Source organism: Neodiprion fabricii, chromosome 4 (assembly GCF_021155785.1).
Source record: "Neodiprion fabricii isolate iyNeoFabr1 chromosome 4, iyNeoFabr1.1, whole genome shotgun sequence".
Classification (NCBI taxonomy): domain Eukaryota; kingdom Metazoa; phylum Arthropoda; class Insecta; order Hymenoptera; family Diprionidae; genus Neodiprion; species Neodiprion fabricii.
In genome coordinates this window covers 15,870,081-15,897,189 of record NC_060242.1, presented here as the reverse complement: position 1 = coordinate 15,897,189, position 27,109 = coordinate 15,870,081, and the positions used below count along the sequence as shown (strand labels likewise).

The 27,109-nt window shown below is 37.7% G+C and overlaps 3 protein-coding genes across 4 annotated transcripts; 2 read left to right on the top strand and 1 right to left on the bottom strand.

Moving 5' to 3' along the window:
* Positions 1–811: 811 nt before the first annotated feature.
* LOC124179582 (40S ribosomal protein S4) lies at positions 812–16,875 on the top strand. Of its 2 annotated transcripts, none has more exons than XM_046564136.1 (6): positions 812–816; positions 15,270–15,528; positions 15,817–15,914; positions 15,992–16,163; positions 16,286–16,415; positions 16,698–16,875. In XM_046564136.1, exons 1-6 carry the CDS (start codon positions 814–816, stop codon positions 16,822–16,824), a joined length of 789 nt encoding a protein of 262 aa, XP_046420092.1. In that variant the 5' UTR covers positions 812–813; the 3' UTR covers positions 16,825–16,875. The 2 variants fall into 2 exon arrangements, with proteins under 2 accessions (XP_046420092.1, XP_046420091.1); XM_046564135.1 differs by lacking the exon at positions 812–816 and adding an exon at positions 14,596–14,684.
* A 410-nt stretch (positions 16,876–17,285) lies between these two features.
* On the bottom strand, positions 17,286–24,478 carry LOC124179580 (transcription elongation factor SPT5). The gene is made up of 14 exons (XM_046564134.1): positions 24,309–24,478; positions 23,646–23,913; positions 22,065–22,156; positions 21,903–21,990; positions 21,635–21,802; positions 21,276–21,508; positions 20,701–21,199; positions 20,273–20,624; positions 19,822–20,187; positions 19,517–19,740; positions 19,064–19,422; positions 18,559–18,960; positions 18,296–18,471; positions 17,286–18,126 (listed from the first exon to the last, which is right to left on the bottom strand). Exons 2-14 carry the CDS (start codon positions 23,879–23,881, stop codon positions 17,884–17,886), a joined length of 3,438 nt encoding a protein of 1,145 aa, XP_046420090.1. The 5' UTR covers positions 23,882–23,913; positions 24,309–24,478; the 3' UTR covers positions 17,286–17,883.
* A 909-nt stretch (positions 24,479–25,387) lies between these two features.
* On the top strand, positions 25,388–27,072 carry LOC124179999 (probable NADH dehydrogenase [ubiquinone] 1 alpha subcomplex subunit 12). Its single transcript, XM_046564944.1, has 3 exons — positions 25,388–25,745; positions 25,896–25,978; positions 26,642–27,072. The coding sequence occupies exons 1-3, from the start codon at positions 25,651–25,653 to the stop codon at positions 26,878–26,880; spliced, it is 417 nt and encodes a 138-aa protein (XP_046420900.1). The 5' UTR covers positions 25,388–25,650; the 3' UTR covers positions 26,881–27,072.
* The last annotated feature ends 37 nt before the right edge of the window (positions 27,073–27,109 follow it).

Genomic DNA, 27,109 nt, shown 5'->3' with positions numbered 1-27,109 from the left:
GTAAGAGCATGGAGGGGTCTCGCTATAGAAGCAAAGCCCTTAACGAAACGTCTGTAATAAGTACAAAGTCCTAAGAAACTTTGAACCTTTTCTTTTGAATCGGGACGAGGCCAATTCGAGACCTTTTCTATTTTAGAAGGATCTGTCTTAACACCTTCTGCTGAAACGACGTGTCCGAGAAAGGTTACTTCTTTTTTGAATAAATGACATTTTTTGGGACTCATTTTTAGACCAGCTTGGAATAAACGACTAAAAACCTGCTTAAGATTTTCCAATTCTTTATCAAAAGTCTTACCGAACACGATAATGTCATCGAGATAAACTAAACAAATCTTGCCAGTGAGACGTTGAAAGGCGAGTTCCGTCGCTCTTTCGAAGGTAGCTGGAGCATTACAAAGGCCAAAAGGCATAACTTTAAATTGCCAAAGTCCACCTAACCCTGTGACAAAAGCTGTTTTCACTTTATCTAACGGATTCATTTCGACTTGCCAATAACCGCTCTGTAAATCTATCGTAGAGAACCAACGGGCACCAGATATTAAATCAAGGGTATCTCCTATCTGAGGAAGCGGATATGCATCTTTCTTGGTGACCTCGTTCAACTTCCTATAATCTATACAAAACCTCTTGGAACCATCTTTTTTATTGACTAAGACAATGGGAGAAGCCCACGGACTAGAAGACGGCTCAAAAACATCTGCTGTTCTCATATCTTCTACTAATTTTTCAACTTCCCTGCGACCGTTTGAAGGAAGCCGTCTAGCTGCCTGTTTAATCGGAGCGTTATTCCCTACATCTATCGAATGCTTAGCGATGGTACATCTCCCGATGTCGGCAGAGTCTTTAGCGAAAGTCTCTTTAAAATCGTTAAAAAGGCAAACGAGACTGTTAGTCTGAGCGATATCTAAATCTTTAGAAGACCTAGTAAAGAGTTCCGTGAGATAAGAAGGAACGATTAAAGAGTCCGAAACATGTTCTAAAACGCGCAAAGACGAGAGGTTTCTTTCTGTTGAGGAGAGTTAATATACCTAGACGTTTCGTGGTTGATTTTACGGTAACCAGAACAGAGAGTCGAATCCCCGGTAGAAATGACGCAGTTGTGAGCGGAAAGAAAATCTACGCCTAAAATGCCTTCATCTTCTATATCAGCTACTAGAACTTCATGTGGGGATTGGAGATAATTCGCTACTGTTACCTGCACGACCATCTTACCTACGACAGGGGTAGTTGCTCCGGTAGCGGTGCGAATAGACAAATTGTCGGTTTCTTCCAAGTTCCTTAGCCCTATTGCTTCACAGTTCGTGGTAAGAGGTCTGCGTCGTACCGGCCTATATGCTAAAGGTTCCGTTAACGGACTAGGTTGTGAATGATAGATACCGGAGCCGAAATTTCCGTTGTTCGTCCTGATATGATTTCGTCTATTGCTTCAATTAATCCTTCTGTGTCTATTCGCACAGCTACCGGAGCAACTACCCCTGTCGTAGGTAAGATGGTCGTGCAGGTAACAGTAGCGAATTATCTCCAATCCCCACATGAAGTTCTAGTAGCTGATATAGAAGATGAAGGCATTTTAGGCGTAGATTTTCTTTCCGCTCACAACTGCGTCATTTCTACCGGGGATTCGACTCTCTGTTCTGGTTACCGTAAAATCAACCACGAAACGTCTAGGTATATTAACTCTCCTCAACAGAAAGAAACCTCTCGTCTTTGCGCGTTTTAGAACATGTTTCGGACTCTTTAATCGTTCCTTCTTATCTCACGGAACTCTTTACTAGGTCTTCTAAAGATTTAGATATCGCTCAGACTAACAGTCTCGTTTGCCTTTTTAACGATTTTAAAGAGACTTTCGCTAAAGACTCTGCCGACATCGGGAGATGTACCATCGCTAAGCATTCGATAGATGTAGGGAATAACGCTCCGATTAAACAGGCAGCTAGACGGCTTCCTTCAAACGGTCGCAGGGAAGTTGAAAAATTAGTAGAAGATATGAGAACAGCAGATGTTTTTGAGCCGTCTTCTAGTCCGTGGGCTTCTCCCATTGTCTTAGTCAATAAAAAAGATGGTTCCAAGAGGTTTTGTATAGATTATAGGAAGTTGAACGAGGTCACCAAGAAAGATGCATATCCGCTTCCTCAGATAGGAGATACCCTTGATTTAATATCTGGTGCCCGTTGGTTCTCTACGATAGATTTACAGAGCGGTTATTGGCAAGTCGAAATGAATCCGTTAGATAAAGTGAAAACAGCTTTTGTCACAGGGTTAGGTGGACTTTGGCAATTTAAAGTTATGCCTTTTGGCCTTTGTAATGCTCCAGCTACCTTCGAAAGAGCGACGGAACTCGCCTTTCAACGTCTCACTGGCAAGATTTGTTTAGTTTATCTCGATGACATTATCGTGTTCGGTAAGACTTTTGATAAAGAATTGGAAAATCTTAAGCAGGTTTTTAGTCGTTTATTCCAAGCTGGTCTAAAAATGAGTCCCAAAAAATGTCATTTATTCAAAAAAGAAGTAACCTTTCTCGGACACGTCGTTTCAGCAGAAGGTGTTAAGACAGATCCTTCTAAAATAGAAAAGGTCTCGAATTGGCCTCGTCCCGATTCAAAAGAAAAGGTTCAAAGTTTCTTAGGACTTTGTACTTATTACAGACGTTTCGTTAAGGGCTTTGCTTCTATAGCGAGACCCCTCCATGCTCTTACAGGAATTAAAGTTGTTTTTGATTGGACTTCCGAATGCGAAGGAGCCTTTGTTCTCCTTAAAAAATTATTAACTTCATCGCCGATATTAGCTTATCCCATCACCGATTCTCAATTCATCGTAGATACTGACGCTTTTTCGCTGTGGTATAGGTGGGGTTTTGTCTCAAATTCAGGATAACCAAGAGCACGTTATTAGTTATTTCAGTCGGGTCTTGTCTAAACCGGAACGCAATTATTGTGTTACCCGTAGGGAATTATTAGCGATGGTAAAATCTATTTGCCATTTCCATCATTATCTTTATGGAAGGAAATTTTTGATTCGGACAGACAATGCTTCCTTACCTTGGCTTCTTTCGTTCAAATCACCTGAAGGCCAAGTAGCTCGATGGTTGGAGAGGTTAGGTTAATATGACTTTGAAACTAAACACCGTCCCGGAGTTCTGCATGGTAATGCTGATGCACTTTCTCGTCGTCCGTGCGGGGACGATTGCAAACAGTGCTCTCGTTTAATTAAACAGTAAGATCCCTCGCTTAACGTTCGTCAAATTTCTCTCGTTGAAAATAAAGAAGACTAGATCATCGCCCAGGAGAAAGATTCAGAACTCCTCCTAGTTCGGAATTGGAAATCCACAGGAGTCAGGCCTCAGTGGGAAGAAGTATCTTCTATGAGTCAGTCTCTAGACTTTAAAAAGAGAGCTTCGTAATCAAATATATCCATTTTCTTTCTAAAATATTCCTTGTTTTGTGAGACTTCTTTGGCTCGGCGTTCGCTTGAATCGCACAGAGAACCCTTTGATTCTCTAAGTCCTTTCGTTATTACAGTGACACAAATAAGTGCACTCTGCGTACTAATACCCTTTCGGAAACCGGACTGCCATGGGTCTAAACAACCACTCTCGCGAAAAGAATCAGATAGCTGATTGAAAACAAGTTTTCCGAGCAGCTTAGAGGTAGCGCAGAGAATGGATATAGGTCGAAAGTCATTGTACTTTTGGCACTAGAGATTTTAGGAAGAGGGCACAGTGTGGAGTGCTTCCAAATTTCCGAAAAGACATCATGCATTACCGAGAAGTTGAAATATCGAGGAGGATGGGCACCACAACTGATGCAGCTAGATTCAGGTAGCTGACAAGGATGCCATCGCAACCCCTCGCGTTTGATTTTACAGGGATAGACACTTCTTGATCTGGGCTAATGTGACATACCGAAAGTTGAAGTCGGAGTCAAAAACGGGAGGAGGACAGACGATTCATAATCCTGCACTCCTCCCATATATTCAGAAATGAAGAAGTCGTTAAAACCATTGGTCGAGAGGTGATTGGGTATAGCATGGCTTTTGCGTTTGATGAGGCCCATTTCCCGAAGTTTTTTCCAAAGCAACCTGGAATCTGTGACCCCTTTCAATTTGTCCGCAAAATATCTGCTGCGACCCGCACGGATCGTTGTTTGAACCCGGTTCCGAAGGGATTTTAAATTAACTCTGACCAAAGGGTTACGCGAGCGAAAGAAAGCCCTACGCGCAGAGTCCCTTTCTCTGATAAGCTGCCTGATTTCATCATTGAACCAGGGTGCAGGGGCCTTTGAGGGGCGAACCGTGCGCAGAGGGACACAGGAGTCAATCGAGGCTTTAAGCTTGTTAGTGCCTGCACCATGCAATCAACCGAGCTGGATGAGGGAACAGCTGACCAATCCCTGCAGTGCAGGTCCTGAATGGAAGCCAAAACTATAGACCAATCTCATTACTGTCTAATATTGCCAAGGTTTTCGAAAAGTTGTTGCACAAAAGACTGTCCAACTTCATCAAGGAAAATGAATTGATCGCTAGCATGCAATACGGTTTTAGACAAGGCAAGGGCACAAAAGATGCGCTGGCTTTCGTCACAAATACACTCTATCAAAATATAGACAAAACGAATGCCACCATTGTCACTTTCCTGGATTTGGCAAAGGCTTTCGACACCGTAAACTTTGAAATTTTGTTCAGGAAATTATACAGATACGGTATTAGGGGAAAGGCATTAGACATTATCAAAAGCAATCTGACAGATAGAACGCAGGTTGTAAATTTAAATAGCACCAAAAGCAAAGAAACAAAGGTTGAAATGGGAGTGCCGCAAGGTTCAATTTTAGGGCCACTGCTTTTTGTTATATACATAAATGATATTTTCGATGAATTACCACAAGGATGTATTGTTTCTTTTGCTGATGATACTTCGATAATTAGCACCGACTCAACTTGGGAGCAAGCAAGACTCAAAATGGTGAATTATTTAGATAAAATTGGAGACTGGCTCAAACATAACAAATTAACTTTAAATGTAGAAAAAACTGTGTTCATCCCTTTTGGGGCTTATCAAGTCAGCATTCCGACAGAGTTCACAATTACCATTAACGGTATGGAAATAAAGAGAGTACAGAGTACAAAGTACTTAGGGGTTATCTTTGATAGTCATCTCAGGTGGAATTTTCAAATAGACCACATTGTCAAAAAAACCAGACGTTTGCTCTACGTTTTCTGGAGACTATCGCATTTCGCTCATAAAAAAATTCTGGTAATGATGTACCATGCACTTTTTGGAAGTATAGCTCACTACGGTATAATAGCATGGGGTGGAGCATACGGAAATGTAATGGACTCTCTTGAGAGGGTCCAGCACAGACTATGGAAGATAATTGCACGAAATAATGCTGATTTGATGGAACCTCTAAACATCCGCGAGACTTACACATTGGAGTCACTGCTATATCATTATGACGACTTGAAAACCAAATACACCCAATCGGGAAGCAATACTAGAAACAAAACCATTGTTATACCAAAGACTTCCAAAACTATAGGCTTTAAAAATCATGTGATTCAGGGAATAAAGAGCTATAACAGACTCACGCATGAGCTGAAAATATTAGAATGTAGTAAAAAAAATATAAAGAGGCAAATAAAGAGCTACCAAATATCACAAAGAAACTACTCAAGCACCGAAAAACTACAACAAAAATGATCATTTTATTTTATATTTCACATTATATTTTATTATATTATTATTGATAAACTTTCTTAGTTATATCTTAAATAACTATTTTGTTATTTTTTTCTCCATCTACTTTCGCCAGTCCTGCGCGATATTATTGTCCTTGGGACTATTAGTCTTAAGTCAAGTATGTATATGATGTAAATTGCTGGTTTAAATCTACAAATAAATATACAAATATTGAACTACTTTGATAAATTAGATCATTAAAAAAAACTTACATGTAGCGACATTCCTTAGCACTTATTATGTTTGGTACATGGTGTTCAAGAAGGAAGTGATTATCCATATGCCTCTACTGACAGACTATTCTCTTAATATTAATTATAACAACTATCTTTGAGGTCATACATCTATTTACATATTTGTTGGTATGTTGGAAAATTGTTTACAGAACAGTCAATACATGTACTCTTGACAATTTATATCATGTCAGAATAGAGGTGACTCAAATCCTGAATGTCAGTTCTTTTGTTGATAGTGTTGTTTTTAGAAATATGCAATGTAGCATTTCCTTTATGATCCTATTATACCAATTAGTTTCTTTGTCCATAATCTTCACATTTTCAAAATCAAACCTGTGGCCTTCGACCAATGAGTGATGGGCCAACGCCGATGTATCTGGACCCCGTGTTTTTATATCATACTTATGATTAGCAATCTGTTTTTTTAGATGCTGCGATGATTGGCCAATATAGCATTTATCACAATCTTTACAATCGATTTTATAGACAACATTGGATTGTTCCAGTGTGGCTGTTTTTGATTTTAAAGACGTAAATATATTATTCAAGGTATTAGTAATTTTTTACGAGACATTGCTGTTTTCTTTAGACAGTGCCTTTTTGATGTTTTGTGATAGGCCTTCAATAAAAGGGATTGATCCAAGACATTTGTGTTTGCTAGTATCAATGTTATCCACATTGTTTTCTATGCAACTATTATAATGTTTACCTATTCGTTGTTCTTGTAAATGCCTGATCAGTTTTGCTGGATAACCATTTTTCTTCAGAGTTTCGCGTAATAATTTCAAATTTCGCTTTCTAAATTGAGCATCGGAGAGTATAATACTTCTATCAAATAGGCCTATTGCTACTCTTTTTTTTTATACTGAAGCGGATGGTGAGATTGATAGTTTCTGTATCTGGCAGACAAAGTTTCTTTGTGGTACCAGTCAGTTTTCACTATTCCTTCGTAATTAATTATCCACGCATGAAGAAAACTAATTCTATTGGTTTTTTCAATTTCATAAGTGAATTTTATACGTGGATGATACAAATTAAACGCATTTATTAGTAGTTGGATGTTGTCCTTGTGCACACATGTTATTATATCATCTACGTATCGTTTGTAGAAAATTAATTCGGAGGGCAGAGAATTGATGACTGTGTGTTCTAGTTTTCCGTCACCAAATTAGCTACGCTCAGACTAATTGGTGATCCCGTAGCTGATTGAATACAAGTTTATGTTAAAATCGTCCACGATAACTACATTGTCGTAGAGGTAACTAAATCTCAACAATTTTGTTCAAAAGTAACCAACCCTCCCACTTTCGGAGGTCTGTAAACCAACGAGAACATTAGCTTCGAAATGCCCTGCCCCGACAAAACGATAATCAAGAACTCAGGCCTGTGAGGGAGATACGACATCTAGCGGTTGATTGAAAATATTACTTCATACATTCCCATGCATATTCGTAATCTTATCAAACTAAATCGAATTCTAAAATTGTCCATAATCACAATTTTTGGCAAAAATTCGTCCAATTTTACGATAATTTATGGAGTTTATAAAAAGCTGTAGTTTTCAATCAAATGCTTATAATACTACGAGAAAGAAAATTTATGTTGTCTGAGTTCGAAATCGTAATCATTTTTTATAGGAAATTTTCAATTTTTATCATTTTTTGTAGAAATTCGTAATTTTCCATACCAGCCCTTACGGAAAAAACCCCCAAAATAACCCTCAACCTCGTACCCCTTAATTCAGGGTTAACCTCGAAGTCGAAGGATTACTCCCAAGTCGAGGGTTTACTCCCAAATTGAGGGCTTTCTTTCAAGTCGAGGGTCTACTCCCAAGTCGAGGGTTTACTCCGAAGTTGAGGGTTTACTTTCAAGTCAAGAGTCTAATCCCAAATCGAGGGTTTACTCCCAAGTTGAGGGCTCACCTCTTAAGTGAGGGTTAACCCCAAAGTCAAGGGTTTACCTCCAAGTTGAGGGTGAACCTCCCAATTGAGGATTCACTTTGAAAGAATTCTCGAGTCAAGAGCTTATTATGTCATTTTATTGGGATTATAGATATAACGGTATTATAAAAGTGCATTACACACCATTAGTAAATACAATACAAACTGACTAATCAAGAAGTTGTCTGGTTATTTCTCATTTGATATCTTAAGGCAATCATATACATATATTATATATGCATTTGGACATTCATTTTTATCATTGAATGCCACGAAAATGATATATTAACATTATTAAATTCTTGTATATCTATACGAATTCGCGTTCAATATAGAAGGAGGGTATAATGTATTCCCAGCGAGAAAAATAATCGTAAATAAAATTTAATGTTTGTATATGTATAATTCATATAGCCATGAAGAATTATCTATACCCAATGCATTCCATTTATTATTATATTATAATGAAGATGTATGCGTACATGTACATACACTATATGAAAATATATAAAATATTCAGATTCGATAATTTTCAGATAATTTCTAAGAACTATCATATGAAAAATCACTGAGATAATCGAAGAGGGTCAATGTTTTTGATTCACCGAGTTGACGTGGGAATCCCTATATGAGGGTTTCTCTGTCAACTCGGCCACTTCTTTTTGACCATCTCAGATCTGCCCCATAATTGGTTATATCAAAGTACTACTAAAAGGTACTCTATGTGAATTTTTTCAGATTTTTTAATTCATTATTTCAGAAGTTGCCGTTTTTTTCAAATGAATATATCTCGGAAACTTGAAGTAACTGAAAAAAAATGACTCTACATAAAAGTTGTAGTTTTTTGTTAGCTTTCGAGAGGAATTGAGGAATAAAAAAAATTTTTACGTTCCGGTAACGCTGATTTTTTACCAAAAAGGGAAAAATTTATTTTTTTTATTCAAGATGGACCCTTTTTTTGCTAAAAAAATTACAGAGTCTTCCAATATGTGTGACAATATCACCAAAAATCTCCAGAGTGGCACGGGTCGAGGTTCTAGGGTAAAAAAAATTAAGCCACTCAAATAATAGGTTACAAAATAATATTCTGAAAATTATAAGCAAAAATACATTTATAACTGAAAATTACCCTTTAAATCTTGAACAAACATATGCGCTTGAATCACTAGCCTATCACTATTCAAAATTATCAAAACTCCATAATGAATCAACAAGCAAAACAAGGTATAAAAGCATATAGCTACCAAAAATATGTAAGACGACGTGTAAAAACATAAGCTATGTTAATGAGACAAAACTTTTTAATAGACTTCCAAATGATTTAAAATCACTTGAAACAAAAAGAAGTAGTATAAAAAAGGAATTAAAAATTTGGGTGAAAAATAACATTTAAAACACCTGATTATATATTTTCCATTATTGTAATAAAAGAAAAAAATAAACTCAATTATTTACAAAATCAAACTCTACAAAAAATAAATCACTACTTGTTTACTACACTACTACCAGACAGCTGGTTACTCAACTGTTTTGCACTACCTTGTGCACTTTTTATTTTTTTATTTTTATCTTAGTTATTAAGTTATCTATAAGTTATTTTTAAGGTTGTATTCCAGTCCTGTGTACAAGTGTCTCGAACACTTCTATAGACGGTAGTTCATCCCATGGATGACTACCTGTACTTTAACTGGTCAATAAATTAAATTCGGTCGAGGTTCCGGTAAAAAAACAATTAATTTGTGTGGCTTTACCATCAATTTTTGGGGGTAAGCCCCTAAATTTACCCCTAGGCTTAAGCCTGCGTGCCAGTAATAAGTAGGCCCGTTTTTGGCGCAGAGTTGGCATGCAAACTAGATAGCTATCAACAACTGATCAACACTCAATAATCATAATATTTGAACTACTAAAGAACACGGACGCAGCAAGTGGCAGAAATCGATACTATTAATTCTGGGCTGAAATCTGGCCCGACTTTGTTTTCCGGAGTTTCATCTCCTTCTCTCTTACTTCCTAGTCATGGATTCAGAACCCCATTTAAGATAGATATTTTGTTCTCGATATTATCTTAATATCGATACTGATCTCTTGATATATCATTTGATATCAATATTGATATTTTTCATTCGATTCTCATCCCTAGTCCGAATTGTCGCAGAGTACTCGTAGGGATTGAATTGCAGAGCAAGCCAGAAGCTGATTCTCCGGCTGAAGATCTTTGTGAAAACAACGCCCACTAATAATAAGACTATGAATAAGACCTTCACAGGTAAGAAGAGACCAGAAGTATGCAAAGAGCGCAGTTTTTTACCTATTGAAAACAATACGCAACGTGAGAATACTAAACCGATCGGTGATGTAAGCTTGATAAAATCGCTTCTGCTTGGTTGGAAGTATTTCATTTTTGAAGTTATACTTCTTTAGGCGCGTTATGAAAAACTGATGAGAGTGAAATTTCAGGATGCGCGCGCATCACAGTAACACAAAACTGTAACACAAAATTAACAGGATGAAGTTGCCCACTCAACCGAATTCATTAAGTCTCGAAAAAAAGCTAAATATTTATCCACATGGTTTTAGTTTTTACAGTCACAACACGTGTTTTATTTTCATACAAGTGCGAATTATATATGTGGCAATAAAATATATTCAGTAGTGATTTAAATTGAATATTTGGATTAATATTATTTACTATTTGTGAATATTAGTGAAAAAATTGTGCTGAAATACTTTTTCAAGTGCTCCAATATAATTGAGGTTAGTTATCCGTATGTATTATTTATTGATATAAATTAAAATATCATTATTTAATATAATTAATACTAAATATTATTATTAAATTATCAATGTTGAATATTTATTATTGGTTTTTTAATATTTACAAAATGAAGAAATAAATTTAATAGAACATTTAATAAAAAGTTCGTGACAAAAATTTAATAGATTATTTAAATATAATGTAAGACATCCGTTATTTGTTTTATTGTTTTTCAAAGATGCCAAAGAAGTATAACTTCTCACGCGCGTACATAAGTACACGCACCCATTTTTTATTTCCCCCTTTTTTACATCGATGACTAAGAAAAATGTACCTACATCAAATGAACATTCACAAACATAAATTATTTCCATGTATGTGTTTTACGCACTACACGATGATAATTTTTGATCACTTCTAACTTGATGTTATTTTATAATGTTAATGTCTTGTAATTTCCGGCATTATAATTATCTTCATTACTATTATTATTACTAGTACTGCTATTATTATGGGAGATAGTGAGACCTTGTTTATATAGGTATTATTTTTAAGCTGGTAAATTTGTACGTGGTATTAAAAGAGAACAGCCTGGTCAAAATGATTTCTACGATTTTCTACGAATTTTGAAAGAAATTTCAACATTTTGTACAAAACAATTTTTCCTACAGAATTGTAAATATGCATGATTTTTCATAAAAACTTGTTGATTTTGAAGAAAATTTGAATTTTTTCTGTAAAAAATATGCAAGGCACTACAATTTTTAAAGCAAATTAACAAATCTTTATCGAAAACCATACATATCTACAATTTTATACGAAACAATACGAAATGTTCCAAATTTAGTAAAAATTCGTAGTAGTAAGGATTTTTACTTCGGTCATTCGACACTTGCTTAGCTAAAATTGTTTCAGAATTCTTTTGGGAATAGTAGATGCTATGATAACACTATTAGAAAAAATTGTCTTGCGTTCTTTACTATATATTTCAGTACAAAATTCCATCTATAACAACAATTACCAAGAGGAATGATTCTGGTGGAGGATCCTGCATCGACAACTTTTATATTAAAAGCAATGGTGTAAACTTTTAAGCTCATAAACTTGTATACAACTTAACGGATTATGATCCAATACTGATACAATTAGATGCAGTTCGTTCATTAGAATCTACTCCCATAACTGAAATATACCGGATAGTTGTCTTTAAAAACTTTACCAAACTAAATGACCTTGGTGATAAATCTAAAATGAATAAAAAAATTAATAAACGGAGACTTCCAAGGAAACCTTGGATCACCACGGCTATTATTAAATCCTGTGACATTAAAAACACTATATATAAAAAATGGTAAGTTGATCTAAATAATCAGGAAAAGAAAATGTGAACAGTATTCTGATAAATTAAATGGAATTATTAAATTTGCAAAGCAACAAAATGGCTCAGAATATATAAAAAAGATAGAAAATGGTAATGAAGGAATACGGAAATATATTAATAATAAAGTAGGTAGACAAATTAACGGAGAGGCTAAAATAAGTGAGCTAGACTGTGATAAATGTGTAATTCTGAGGATGTAAATATTGCTAATGAATTCAATAAGTTCTTTGGTACGGTAGGCAAAAATCTAGCCCAAATTATGGCATCGGTTGACGCCTATGTTAGTAATGAATCAAATAGTAGAAGCATAAGGGAGTCAATATTCTTGAAGTCTACTAATATCTCTAAACCAGTATAAACAATAAGTCTACTAAAAAATAAAATGACTTGTTTAGATCAACTACATGCAAACATATTGAAACAAGCTGGCCCGTATATTTATAGCTAAACCTCTGAGCAAGATTTTCAATGAATGTTTAGCAAAGGGATATTGCTCTAGGTATTTTTAAAAAGCGGAAATTGTACGCATATATTGCAAATCAAAAAATACTACATTAGCATATATCACCGCACATACTGAATTTGAGCTAAGCTCAAAGGCAGGTATCAAACCTATGTGCAGCCCGTTGTAAAACAACAAAATTAAAACAATAAAAAACTTTTCGAATTTTGAAAGAAGTTGGAGATGGCTAAAGTTACATGAACTTATAATCAGACGTATTACAAACGAAGAAAGCATAATACCAAGTTTCGAGTGATCGAAATTGATAATGACTAAAAACGAACAAAATTTTTTTGTTGTCACTTGGAATGGGGGTCGTTAAGTCTGACAGAAGATGATAAAAGTGGGGGGAGGGGATCAAAAACTCAAAATTCGATGACGTCAATTATGGACGCTCCCTCTATTGTGGATCTTCCAAGTGATTTTATTTTAACGATTAAAGAAAAAATTATAACCTGGGCAATGCCGGGTATTTCTGCTAGTCTTGAATAAATTGATAGTCAGCATGATCATTCAAAGGATTGCAATCAATTCTATATTAACCCTTACTTACCACACTTCGGTACAATCACATACTTGCCAGACTGGGATGCTTCTAGCCCCAGCGACAAACATTGTTTTAAAAAATAAACTGTCGAACATTTGTACGTCAAATTTTTTTTAGAACATTGTGCAAGTTTACCTTAAAGCATCATGTAGTTAATATAGTCAATAATTAAATTTAAGTATACTCGAAAGATGCAATGGAAATTTTAAGAAATAATTATTATTTTTCCAAAAAAATTCACGATTTCTTTTCATTTTTATTATTATTACCTTATTTTTTTTAACTTTATTTAATTTAGGGGAAAAAAGGCCTAGGGGATTTACACCCCTAGATGGCAAGTAAGTTGTCACAAGTGTTTCGTCCAACAAAAGTATTTTGTTGAATTAAGTAAGGGTTGTGTTCGCCGCATTTGACAATAGCATTTAGTTGAATCAAATGAATATCACTCAACTCAAATAATCCTTTCCCTCGCAGGATCTTCACATTTGCTGTACAATACTTCTAGAAAAAAAAGATTGATACAATTATAAAGAAATGTAAATAAATTTTTAAAAAAGAACCGCACAAAGAGACCGAGACTAGTAACCCAGTCGGAATGTAAAAAAAAGAAAATACCTCAAGTTGCATTGATTTAACAGCATGATTTTATTTTTGTAATCGTTGGATCGATGAGGGTGGGGGGCTCATCGGTTGTCTAATTCCAGATTTTCTAGCTTCGGCCGCCATATTGAATTAATAGTTTGAGTCGGAAAATATCAATCGTAGACAAAAAAATGTTCGTAACAAAGTTGTAGAGAATTAAATTTACTACAAGTTTGGTTATTACCATTTTTCGTTTAAAACTGGAAATCAACGAATTATTTGATAATAAAAAATTCCCCCTTCATTCAAGAGAAATGGTTTATTTTTATTTATTTTTCTATTGAGTGGTCTATACATTATTTCACGTTTTTTTTCACCTATGTAACAAAGTCTAAAATAAATTCAATGAATTGTCCTTACCGGGTGAAATAAACCAACAATCCATTATTATAAAAATGTATTGAATTTACTTTCAACGAAAGGTTAATAACGAGTAAATAGGAGAGAAGCTAGGAGAAGCGAGAAGTTATGAAGTCAGGGAAAATGGGTGAGCTTCAGTCGATATTTAATGACGGCTTATAATTGTTCAAATTACAATATTATTCTTAGGTTAATAATTAAACTATAAATGATATTTAAATATTGTATAACGCATGTGGAACCGTGATAAACTCGGATTTTCCTGGTCTATCAAAGTAAATTCCGGTAAATGTATCAACGTTCCACTATTACAGTACATATTAATTTTCAATCTTTGTATAAAATCGAGTGGGTCAAAGAAAATCAAACTTGCGTTTTCCATCACTCCTATGTAATTTGAAAAACTGAAACGGAAGTAATTTCTGTCGATCAAGAAGGAGAACAGTATTACCGGTATTACCATACGGATAGTGGTTGCCATCTTATTTACGACGTCACTCGGGTTCGCTTCTTCTTCGCCAGCCGTGTCCGCCTCCATAGCCTTCTCCCTAGTCTACGGTCTCTTTTCCGTTCAGAAATCCAAGATGGTAAGTTTGTCCTGTGACCGATGATACAAATCCTTAAACATCGCCAATATCACGCATCACCATAATAAGTATAGTATAAAATATGGAAGTGTAATCAACGGTGTGGGATAACATATCCGAATTTTATGTGAAATCGAAGAATAAAGTGCGATAAGCCTGTCTGAAGTGAACGTGTGTTTTCGGCTTGTGTCTGTTTGGCACGCACGCGAGCTCAAGTTATCCGTATATGCTCCGAAATTATTTATCGCGTTATTTGACTCTCCATAAACATACATTCTTCCGGGAATAATTCTCGAAATCTTTCTCTACGTATTCGTGAGCCACCAAGGTTGTACTTAATCTGCAAGCCGAAGCAACAACATCACGACAGAAAATTTTCACCATAACCGCGATTTGACAGTTTACTTAATACTTTCGCAGTTGCAGTAAAGAATCTTAGGCTCTTCTTTTCGTCGTCGTTTTAAAGTCAGGTTGATAGTCGTAGGAATTATTTTGCGACATAACCTCGACGGACTTTCACTACTGTTTATTATATCTGATGGCACGATCCAGAATCTTAGCTAATTGCAAACATTTAATTTTCAGGCTCGTGGACCCAAAAAGCACTTGAAGCGTTTAAACGCGCCTAAGGCATGGATGTTAGACAAGTTGGGAGGTGTCTATGCACCTCGGCCATCAACAGGGCCCCACAAGCTACGGGAGTCTCTTCCGCTTGTAATTTTTCTTCGCAACAGGCTAAAGTATGCCCTTACGAATTGCGAGGTAAAGAAAATTGTTATGCAACGCCTCATCAAAGTTGATGGCAAAGTCAGGACCGACCCCAACTACCCATCCGGCTTCATGGGTAAGATGTGAATATTTATATATTCGTAGACCAAGTATGCTTAGCACAAATTGTTGTATTTCGGCCTTTCGAAGCTATGGTAGTTTGTCTTGAATAATACTGTAGTCAAAAGTTGGCCGATAACAAATCATCCTTCTTATGGTCACAGATACACTGTCAAATGGTTTAATTTGTATTACCCAAGGAGGAAACAACTAATAAAACATGGAATGTCTAACATATTAGTAATAATAATAGCCCTGCAACTATCAATGCATGCGCTTCTATACTTTCTTTATATTCTTACAGATGTCGTGACTATTGAAAAGACTGGTGAATTTTTCCGCCTGATCTATGATGTCAAGGGACGTTTTACCATTCACAGAATTTCCGCCGAGGAGGCTAAGGTATTTAAGCAACATTCAGGTTAACTTTTAGAGATTTACACTTCGCGGTGGTAATTATTCTGTGCTTTTATTTTCAGTACAAGCTCTGCAAAGTTAAACGTGTACAAACCGGACCCAAAGGAATTCCCTTCCTTGTTACCCATGACGGTAGAACATTGCGTTACCCAGACCCTGTAATCAAGGTGAATGACACCATACAGCTGGACATTGCCACAGGAAAAATTATTGACTCTATTCGATTTGATTCTGGTACATATCTTTCGCTATCTTCTAGATTCTGTGAATTGAAAATACTCGAATTTGTGTGAAAGTAATAGTTCACCCAACGCGAATTTCGTAAACTTATTCCAATTTGTTGTCCAATTTTCAAGGCAATTTGTGCATGATCACGGGAGGCAGGAATTTGGGTCGTGTTGGCAGTGTTGTGAGCCGTGAGCGTCATCCTGGATCCTTTGACATCTGTCATATCAAAGATTCTCAAGGACACACCTTTGCCACCAGGTAGTGAAAAACCCCTTCTATTAAATATTTATCTTTTTTTCAATTTTGTACTTCATGAATTTGGCCGTATCGAAGCTAAGGCATTGTATCTTGAAACGTGTCTCAGTCAAAAATTGGCCAAAATGAAATTAATGTCCCTCCAAGGTCACTGTCAGGTCACAGCTCACCTTTCCGTATTACCCAGGAAGGATACAAACAAATTGTCATGTAGAATAATTTCAATTTGCGATTGTTCATGCACCTCGAAATAAGGTATCTCTAAACTTGATTTTTCTTTCTTAGGCTGAACAACGTGTTCATTATTGGCAAAGGATCTAAGGCTTACGTTAGTTTGCCAAGAGGCAAGGGTGTCAAGTTGTCCATTGCTGAAGAACGTGACAAGAGGCTGGCTGCCAAGGGTGGAAACTAATGTAAACATTCAAACAAAAATCAATAAACTAAGTGATTTATCTTGGTGAAATTCCATGCTTGAATTTACTTACCGTGTCAACAGGGCGTCTAATGCTCCTTAAGTTCCGGAAAATGTCTGGAATATTTTGATTTATTCTGAAAAAGTTGACATAATACATTTTTGATTCAAAACTCCTACGTTTCATTTGTAATGCGCGGCTTTGAACGTTCTTTCAATCATGCAATTTTTCTGGGTCGCCCTAGATCCCACTCTCTGCCGTTGAAATGTCAATTTTTACTGTAATACTCACCATAGACGTATACTTGGGAATGCCTATGATACTCACTGATTTCGCGTAAAACTGTGATATATTTATTCATAGCTTATTAGCCGACGCAATACTAAAAAAAACTCGCGTTTTTGAGACTTCACGAGACAGCGATTCGTGAGGGAAAAATGTGAGAGTTAAACGACTGATATTAAATTTTGTATAGAAATTTATTTGTCAGCAGAAAGATCCCATCTAGATCGTTACAACTATTAATCTTTCAGGCCTATGTAAAGTGTTGGGATATCATAACGAATATTTCATTTTAATTAGGTACTATACGTAACGAGTAATTATCGCAAATCTTGAATGCAAAACAACTTAATGCATTCTTATAATGTTAGAGTTTCGACACTTGCAGACGTTGGTAAGATACAATTAATTCCGTTTTTAAATTTTACTGAATCCGAATGAGGCGCAATGAATGATCCAACTGACATTTTTTGCAAGTTCGTAGCTTAGAATATTTTGAATGAAGATTTTTGAATCCTTTTTGTGGGCAGCGTTACTTTATTTACTACATTTTCTTTTCATACTAAAATTGATCTGTTCCAGTAGAATTATTGTATTAACTTGTATCAAACTTTGCGTGGTACATAAAACTATAAGATTGCTGTAGATATTCGACGCGGAACGAATTGCCCCTAAAATAACTTATTTCCCAAGATTAACGTCTGCACCGATCTCTTTTAAAAACTGAGAATGCAAAGTATTATCCGACTCTGTAACAAGACACTCGTGTTAGCTTATTAAGTCGTAGAAGCCTTCATTTTACACAGAAATCGCAGGTGCAGCATCTTAACAGCGTCTGTACTAAGTTTAACGACCCCTTCTTGGTTATCAATAGAAAGAAGAATTCCTACTGCTTCTCTATCTTCGCCGACGACAACTTTGACCTGATCGCCGCGAGATGGAACGACAGGCTCTAGTTGCTCGCATAACAGATTCACCACTCTGTCTTCGGCAGGCAGAAAAACTGCGCACATACCACCCTGTAAACAAAATGTGGAATAGTTTATTTGTTACAAAGAAACTAAGCGATATTACGTAATGATTTTGGTATCAGTTCGTGCACATTCTTAATCTTCTTGCATTGGTGAAAGTTTAAAGCTGATGTAATTTGTTGACGACTGTGACGTTTTTCACTCAAGTATAACTTACCGATATTCCACGGATTACTCCTTGCTGTCCTGCCAGAGCCGGATCCTGGTGAGTATCGCGTATCCGTACTTCTATATCCGGGGTATGCCATTCCGAGCCCATCATCATACCACTACTAGCCCCAGTGTCAAGTCCGGCGCCGGGTGTTTGAGGGTTGTAAGGACTGCCTGCAACGCCTGTATATTCGAGTGAAAAAATTATAGAGTTTGAACTAGTGGAAAAAAAACATGCAGAGAATTTCCCATAAATTTTTATTAATTTACCAGGCGTCATCGGGCTATAACCCATCGGTGACGGCGATGCAAACGCGCCGTGCGGACTCGTAGTGTATCCAGTTCCCGAGGGAGATGGGGTGGCCACATAACCGGCTGGACTCGGACTTGCGCTTGCGCTTGCAGCCGGACTAGGACTAGGCTGATAGGGACTGTAGCTCTGCTCTGAACCGTACATTGTCCCGGGTGTTTGGGGTGTGAACGGACCGCCAGTCGAAGGGTAACCAGGAGCGTAACCCGGAGACCCTCCTTCTTCCATGCTGTAATTGTCGAAATCGTTCGCTCGCGCTGGCGTGTTTGTCACAGCCGGGTCCCATGCTCCTGATTGACCAGGGGTACGAGAACCGTCGTGCGAAGGGGTCATCGAGCCATAATGAGGCGTGCGCGAGCCGTCTGCAAAAATAGAAGAAGTTGAATGACACAAATGACCACTGTTGTGTTTTCACTGATCATTCACCATAGTATAAACGGTGTTTTAGATTTTTTCAGTACTCACTTTCGTACATCGGCGTTTGCGAACCGTGCATCGGAGTCTTTGAACCATCTCTAGCGTACATTGGAGTCTGACCACCGGCCGTGTAAGCCGGGGTCCGGTTGTAGCTACTGAATCCACCATCCTTGGTCGGCACGCCAACGTTCGCAATGTGTGAACGATCCACAGATATCGTTTGACACGTCGAGTGAAGTTCTACACGCGCCGTATTCTCTGTTGCGTCTTTTACTATTCCAACGTTACCTTTGTATGGCCCACCCGTTATCTTTATCGTTGTTCCGATCAGCTCTCTGTCACGTCTCGCACCTCCACCTCGGCCTCTGCCTCTTCCGCCACCTCCGCCACCTCTTCCGAACCCGCCACTGGTTAAATGATAGCGTAAATTCATTGGTTAAATTTTTCTTGAGAGAAGTACATACGATTTTTGTGGCAAGAATTCTCATTTTAGATACCTACCCACTGGGATGCATCGGTGATGCGATTCTGGGAGACATAAATCCGGACGATGGCGACATCGCAGGGCCCATTCCAGCTTTGTTGCCTCCAGCTAGCTGAAGGTGTCTAGTTTTACATACGAATATTCCTCCGTTGTCCAAATACATTCTCGAGTGCAGAAACGCGAAACTTCTGTAAAGATGCTTGATCTCACCTCCTCTGCCTGCGTGCGGTCCATCGATTACCTTTCAAGTTAATTTGAGAATTGTGTTAACATTTTGGATCATTTTTTGGACTCGATGTTCTTAGAAAATCCGAAAACATACCTTCACTATATCCTTTTTCTGGATCGTGTTTTGCTGCGAATCTAACGCGACTGCGTTTCTGTTTTCACGACGCTTTGTAAGACCTTGAGGTCTCGCTTCGACTACTTTTCCGTTCATCGATAATACGTGAAAATTCTCGCGCTCCAAACGAACGATTACACCGACGGTCTGAACATCGAGCTGTACTAAATCACCCCATTGAAATTGACCCAAACTGTCAACGCCGGTTGCCATGTCAGAACAAAGTTGTAGATCTCGTGGGAGTACCTCTAGCTCGTGCATTGATAAATCGGAAAAAAGAACAACCCTATTTTGTTCGACACGTACAATCAGCCCCGTGTCTCCTTCGTATCTACCAGCTACTACCTGCAAATTTGAAAAATTGACGATTTGGAACCGTTTGAATAAAAGATAATACAAATACGGAATCCAAGATTTGTAAAAAGATTACCTTTGCATGATCTCCCATTCTAAAGTATTTTCTTAACTCATTTGCCTGGAATTCTAAGGCTTCTTTGAGTTCCTCGTGCTTTGGCATGACCATTATCATGTTACCATCAATTGATACAATTTTTCCTTGTAAATTCATCAATTCTCCCTCGCAAACTTCTACATTGTCGCCATTACTGAATGAATGAGTAACTGCCTGATCCTCTTTACCGGCAGAAACTCCTGTAGTCGGAGTGCCGCTTAGTTCTATGTCTATACCCTCGGGAGCTTCTTCAAATCTCTCCAGTTCAGAGAGCGTCGGTTTAACACCTTCGGCGATAATGGCACTTGTCGTGAAATTTTTGTAGAGAAATCTAAACGGTAAAAGTTCAGTTAGACCTAATTTTTTGGTGTTAGAAACTCGGAGCTTAAGTGATTAAAATAACAAACCCTTTTCGACTGTATCTGTTCCCTTCAAATATTAAAAAGTCTCCGTCGCTGGTCACCTCGCCACCGATTGCGCGGATCGCTTCTGGATCGAAAGGTTTCGCCGGTGGTCGTCTTTTCTTTTTGCGTTTCAGTGCCTCGGATTCACTTTGTGCAGTTCTTAGGGCACCTCGAGGTCTCGTGTAGTCTATTCTCGGTAGCAGTTTTAAATGTACTTGATTTTGCGCCAAATCCACATAGTCCACTTGCGCTATGTCATCCTTGTATATTCCTCTCTTTAAACGAACCCATTGCTTTGCCTTCAGGCCAGTTTGCTCCTTGACGACGCGCAGTACATCCGTCATCTCCTTGATCGGAACCATTTGTTGTTTCCAAATACCCATTCTCAAATTACCGACGTTTTCTATAACGGCCTTTACATGAGGCTGTTTGTATGCCTCGATGTAAATATAACCTTTAACGCCCTCGGGCGCAACAACGGACTTTATTTGCAATGGTTCTCCTGCGAATTAAATAGGAAAGAACGTTTAGCAAATGGAAAAATAAAATATTGCAATTGGGAAATTGAACCATCGTACCTGAAAACTGATACGTTATGAATTTTCGCATGAGTAAAAGCACGGTGGCTTTTTCTTCACCGATACGGCACTTGACCATCCAGAGATTGGGGTCCTTCACACCAGGCAAAAGCGTTTGCTGGGTAATTTCATCGCTCATTTCTTCACCCCCATCTCCGAAGTGACGCGAAACGACAGATTCGTCGGCATATTTCTTTCTGAGGTACTCTTCAATTTCATCTTCTTTCTGTGAACTAAATTCGCAGGATAGCTATTGTTAGACACTGGTTAACACTGATTATTGTACAGGTATAGATGTGGTTATTTGGCAAACTGTTCCGTGTATTTCTTGATTTTTATATCCTTATCCTTTTACTCACTCCCACAGATTTGTGCCTCGACGTCTTCCCTCAATTTCAGGTGCAGTCGGCCCCAATTCGTCCACTTCGTTTCCAACAATTCCAATCTCTTGCGCTCCATCCTCCCATTCGTCGTCATCTTCAACTTCGTCATCCACTTCAGCCTCGTCGATAATAAAACCACCAAATCTGTAAGAATAGCAGGTAAACGGAATACTTGCCGTATTTCTTTAAGGATTATCAGTTAAAAAATCATCAATTAATGTATGGATCGGATCATGTAACTGACTTGTCTTTCTTCTTCTTTTTCCTGCTTGGTCTGTCATCATCCTCGTACTCCTCCTCGTCATAATCACTACTACCATCCAAATCTTCCCCTGAAAAAAGTACATCAGATCTCGATAATCACATCTGCTTTATCAAATCAGTCACAACTGTGTTAAAGACTCACCTTCTGGTTCTTCCTCAGCCTCAACTTCTTCATCATCACCAGAATGAGCTTCTTCAGCCTCATCCGCTCGATGGCTACCTCCAGCATCCGAACTTTTGCATGAAAAGAAAAAATATTATTCACAATTAAATTTCGGCTTAACAAGGCGACACTACACCAATGACATTTTTGTAATTTTTCATAGTTATGGTACTGAAAGGTGAGAACTCGAATAACAATTCCCCAAAGCTGTTCGACCCCACGGCCTACAGTTTTCTAGAAAATCGATTTTGAAATACTACAAACGTGTTATGTACAATAAACGGTAAGTACCCGGCAGCAAGGTCCATGGCACACCGGGTAGCATACTAGGCCAGTAATCGCTGGATCGCTGGTACGATAACTACCATGAGTAACTTTTTTATATTCATTTACATTTTCTTTTATATGTCGGCTTACATTATTTAGGTGCGGATTTGATCAAATTTATGTTAATCAACAGACATTTCATGATTTTCAATGACAGAGACAGATCTTGCTTTTGCTTACCTCTCGCTTTAAAAGTCGGGGTTACTATTGAAAATAGTAATTCTTAACCAACAATATTTGTGATAAATTGAATTTTCATACAAAACTTGCTAGCCTTCCTGAAATTCTGCAGAAATCTTCTGTGCAATTGCAGCTGAGTTCCGCAGGTAGGTAATTCTAGGATATCGCTGTTCGGCCCATTATGGGCTTGTGGGAGAATTTCTGCAGAATTTCAGGAAGGCTGGCAGGTTTTGTATGAAAATTTAATTTATGACAAATATTAAGAATTTCAGCAGATAGGTTATACTAGCGTGTGGGCCTACAATGGGCCAACCAGCCATTTCCTAGTATTACCTACTTGCGAGATACAGCTGCAACTGCACAGAACATTTCTGTAGAACTTCAGGAAGGCTGGCAGATTTTTTATGAAAATTTAATTTATCACAAATATTGTTGGTTAATCTTTAGACGGCCGGGATTTGTGAGTTAAAATAGCCCTTGAAAAGTATCCAAATTAGTGTCTGATATCATGTATCAACTATATACAAAATTTATATCACAGGGTCAGCCGATATATCGGTTTTCCGATCCTCTAGAGGTTAGGAATTACTATTTTCAACAATAAGCCCAACTTTGGAAACGAGAGGTAAGCGAAAGCAAGATCTGCCTTTGTCATTGAAAATCACGAAATATCTGTCGATGAGCATAAATTTGATCAAATCGACAAGTAAGTGATGTGAGCAGACATTTAAAGAAAAAGTAAATGAATATAAAAAACTTATCAGCAATTCAACAATTACTCACCTGGTACGCTGCCTGGTGTACCACGGACCTTGCTATCGGATGCTTACCGTTTAATGTACATAACACGCTCGTAGTAATTCAAAATCGATTTTTTCGAAAACTATATGCGGCGGGGTCGAATGGCTTTGGGGTATTGTTATTTCAGATCTCACTTTTCAGTACCATAGGTGTGAAAACTTACAAAAATATCATTGGCATAATGTCCCTTTGTAAAAGAACAAGATTATTGTGCATGACTTGTTGCTTAACACAAATTTAGTATTTACTAACCCAGAACCAGAACGAGAGCGTGATCTCGATCTTGAATGACTTCTGGATTGTGATCTTGATCTGCTTCTGCTCCTACTTCTCGATACGCTACGAGAACGGTGTCCACTACCTGCGTCGCTACCGACTCCAGATTTTACCGAACGGTTGTCTTCAGGCTCGCTTTCACTTCCACCACCACCACGGCCTCCCGCGTCACTGTCATTGTCCGAAAAATTACTAGCCTCTGAATCTGACATTTTCTTTATTTCTTGGTGTGGAAATTTCGCTCCTGAAATACATGAGTAATAATTGCAGTAGCTTTAAATATGGTTGCAGCTTGTGATACTCAATAGTGCAAAGAAATTGGAGTGGTACTGAAGTTGAAGCATTGAGTAAACATTTCAACATATAATTTAGAAACTGTTTGAGCCATATGTGAGGTTACTTGACTGGTTAAATGGGAAGAAAAAAAATTCTCACTGATAATTGGACGGTTTTCAACAGTAGCAAAGATTCTTAGCCTTAATTAGAGGACTACCGAGATTTGTTTAGTGGGTAAATACACACTCAGCACCTTATGAATGAGGTATAAAAATGGAGACAAAGTATGATTTCTTCAATTGTAACCACGACTGGAATAATTACTGTTGATCGCCAGAAAATTTTTTCTAAAATTTTACTCACCTTAACAGCAGAAAAAGAATATTATCCAACAACTGTGTTACAGTTATGAAAAATACAGTATTATGGTACAATCGCAACCAACTCGATAATAATTATCAAAGCTTCCCTCACTTCACCGAGCTTCACTGAGTAACTGAATGTAAGCGTATGCATGAAGTTGGCTCGAAACGGTACTTAGAGCATATACTACTGCAGACTACCTATGTCGGCAACTAGCCCCTCGGCACTCGATTAGATTTTAATATAGCAGGCAGTCCGCCTCAACGTCCCCCGCCACTACGTAGCGCTGATAGTAACCTGCTCTACCCCTACCCTCACTTCGCCCGCCGGCGTCGATCACCTCCCGCAAATCTGCTGTCAGCATGGTTTACGTTGTTTCTAACCTCGACATAATGCATATAACCGATATAAACTATAGTTCTTTCTGGTTTTTATTGCTTTTATTCGTACGTTTACAATGCCTTCGCCTGTTGTACCGGGTGGTACCTCTGTCTACCAAACGAACACGGAAAAATTACATTGTTTTACCGTGCCGTGTGATCCCAAAACCCTGGAATTGTCGAGGAAAGCCATTAAATGTGCGGACATAATAATAAAGTCAGGGTTCTATTGTATCAATTCCTACTTCATTTTCTAGCTACGATATAAGTATGTGTAATTTCTATATAATAAATTTGGAATAACAAGATTCAAACGGGTCGTATGTAGACCCGCGCATTGTGAGCAGGTGACTACTAGCGCCATGTAGTGGTGCGGGAGATCAAGATGGACTCGAAAAAATTGGATTGTCAGGGAGCTGTCGGTAACCTCGTAAAACTGCGGCCATAATGATGAAACAACGAGATATAGGTATGTCCCCGGGCTCCCCGGATTACCCTGGATACTCTGTCTCTCTCGCTTTGCATTTGATTGGCTGAGTAAAGACGTATCGGCCAACCAGATTGTAGAGCGAGAGAGACGGGCTGTACATGGCGGACATGGCATAACTACTCCATCTCACGCCTCCGTCACACTTTGTGTAACCGCGAGGCTACCTCCAATAGTATATGCTCTAAGGACTGGACAAACTTCTGGGAGTAGTGAATCTTCAAAAATATCCCAAAAATTCAAAGTTGACGAATCATTAAAGACTATTTAATTGTATTCCAAACATAAATTAAAGAATCGCTATAAATTTTAGATTCGCTATCATTTGGTCATTCATCTTTATTGCTTAGCTATGGCTTAGCTTATGGTTCTAAGCCGCGTATCGAATTTCTCGCAGCCATTTTGTATTTACATAATTTGTTAACATTTACATGTCCTAGCTGCAGCAGACAGTCAACGTTGTTGATTTAAAAAAATGGCGAAATTTTTTGGAGTTGATAAAGTCGTGAGATTTTTCCAGATTGTAAGAGATAATGGTGGCATACGAGGATCATTACGAGCTCTGTACAGGTTTGTATCGTACAGCGTTTTTTAACTATTGGTCGAATATTGTTTCGACCTAACCTACACTAACGTTCATTTATGCTATCAAAATATGAAGATAAGCCTCTTCGAGTTACGTATTACCATCAACGCTTGTTTTATCATTATTTTCTGTAGACGGGATGAATTGAAATCAGGAACTTTGATTGGCGAGGACAAATACGGGAATCGCTACTTCGAAAATAACATGCACTTTTATGGTAATTATTATATTGTTAAATTAATGCTGAAACATCCTTTTATACCCTATTCTATCGATCTTGTTCTAAGGTGAAGTTTAGATTTCTCAATTACTTCTTTCCCAATTTCTATCACCGGTTTTATATTTACATTTATACCTGCTGTTACTGCGCAGTAAATACATCACATGATTCACAAGATGCTAACTGTAGCTGGAGCCAAATATCGTTGTATTTTCAAATAATGTTTACAACATCCAACATTCCCAGCATACAAAAGGCGTACGCACACGCTTTGTTTAGTCGCAATCCTTAGCTGAAACAAGAGCTGTAAGACTTGGGTTTAAGCAATTTCTTTTTCTCTTCTCTTCTTTTCTTTTCTTTGTTCTTTTTTCTTCTACCCACTTACCGGTTAAAGGGAGAAGAGAAAGAAAGCAATAAGAAGTAAAGAATGCTCCAATGTCGTCTACTTTTCAAATTCACTTGGCTGTTTTATTTTTTATTACATAACTGCCTACTTTTGCCCCAGATTGCCCTTGAGCCAGACCATAATATTGACCTTGTGTAAATGAATACCTTGTGACAATTCTGTTACAAATATGAAACTACAAACATTTCCAACTGTTTGCTTCTCTTTTTCTATAACTTCGTAATTGATAAAATTCGTTTGTTGGGCCATTTTAGGACGCAATCGTTGGGTTGAATATGCCGATCATGTTGGTCTAGACTACAACGCATCTCAAGTGCCTCCTGAATGGTTCGGCTGGTTGCATTACAAGACTGATCTACCTCCATACAAGGATCCATCTCGTCCCAACTACAAGTGGATGCTTGATCATACAGAAAATATGACGGGAACGAGAGATGCTTACATGCCTTATAGTACGACTCGTCCTAAAATTGAAGCGTGGAAACCCAAGTAAGATTATTTCCAAATCTAGAGTATGATGAAAGTAGAAAATAAATTTACAAGCATTATAAACGTGAAAAACGTAGTCGTAGAGACAAGCTAAAGAAATGAAACCCTTAGCTAAATTATTTCGTACATGTAACATATATTATAGTACGCTGTGTGTACAATTATTGTAAATAAATCGCATCTCTGTTAACTTCAAGATATTCACAAATTGTGTCAATATATGAAGTATGAAC

Excerpts from the sequence above, each read along its gene's own strand:
- LOC124179580 (XM_046564134.1), bottom strand. The coding sequence starts at position 23,881 with ATGTCAGATTCAGAGGCTAGTAATTTTTCGGACAATGACAGTGACGCG. Across the intron at positions 21,991-22,064 it reads GGCTGAGGAAGAACCAGAAG|GGGAAGATTTGGATGGTAGT; the intron begins GTGAGTCTTTAA and ends TACTTTTTTCAG. Across the intron at positions 19,741-19,821 it reads AGAAAAAGGATATAGTGAAG|GTAATCGATGGACCGCACGC; the intron begins GTATGTTTTCGG and ends TTAACTTGAAAG.
- LOC124179582 (XM_046564136.1), top strand. Across the intron at positions 15,915-15,991 it reads TTTCCGCCGAGGAGGCTAAG|TACAAGCTCTGCAAAGTTAA; the intron begins GTATTTAAGCAA and ends TTTTATTTTCAG. Across the intron at positions 16,416-16,697 it reads GGACACACCTTTGCCACCAG|GCTGAACAACGTGTTCATTA; the intron begins GTAGTGAAAAAC and ends TTTCTTTCTTAG.
- LOC124179999 (XM_046564944.1), top strand. The coding sequence starts at position 25,651 with ATGGCGAAATTTTTTGGAGTTGATAAAGTCGTGAGATTTTTCCAGATT. Across the intron at positions 25,746-25,895 it reads TCATTACGAGCTCTGTACAG|ACGGGATGAATTGAAATCAG; the intron begins GTTTGTATCGTA and ends TATTTTCTGTAG. Across the intron at positions 25,979-26,641 it reads AAATAACATGCACTTTTATG|GACGCAATCGTTGGGTTGAA; the intron begins GTAATTATTATA and ends GGGCCATTTTAG.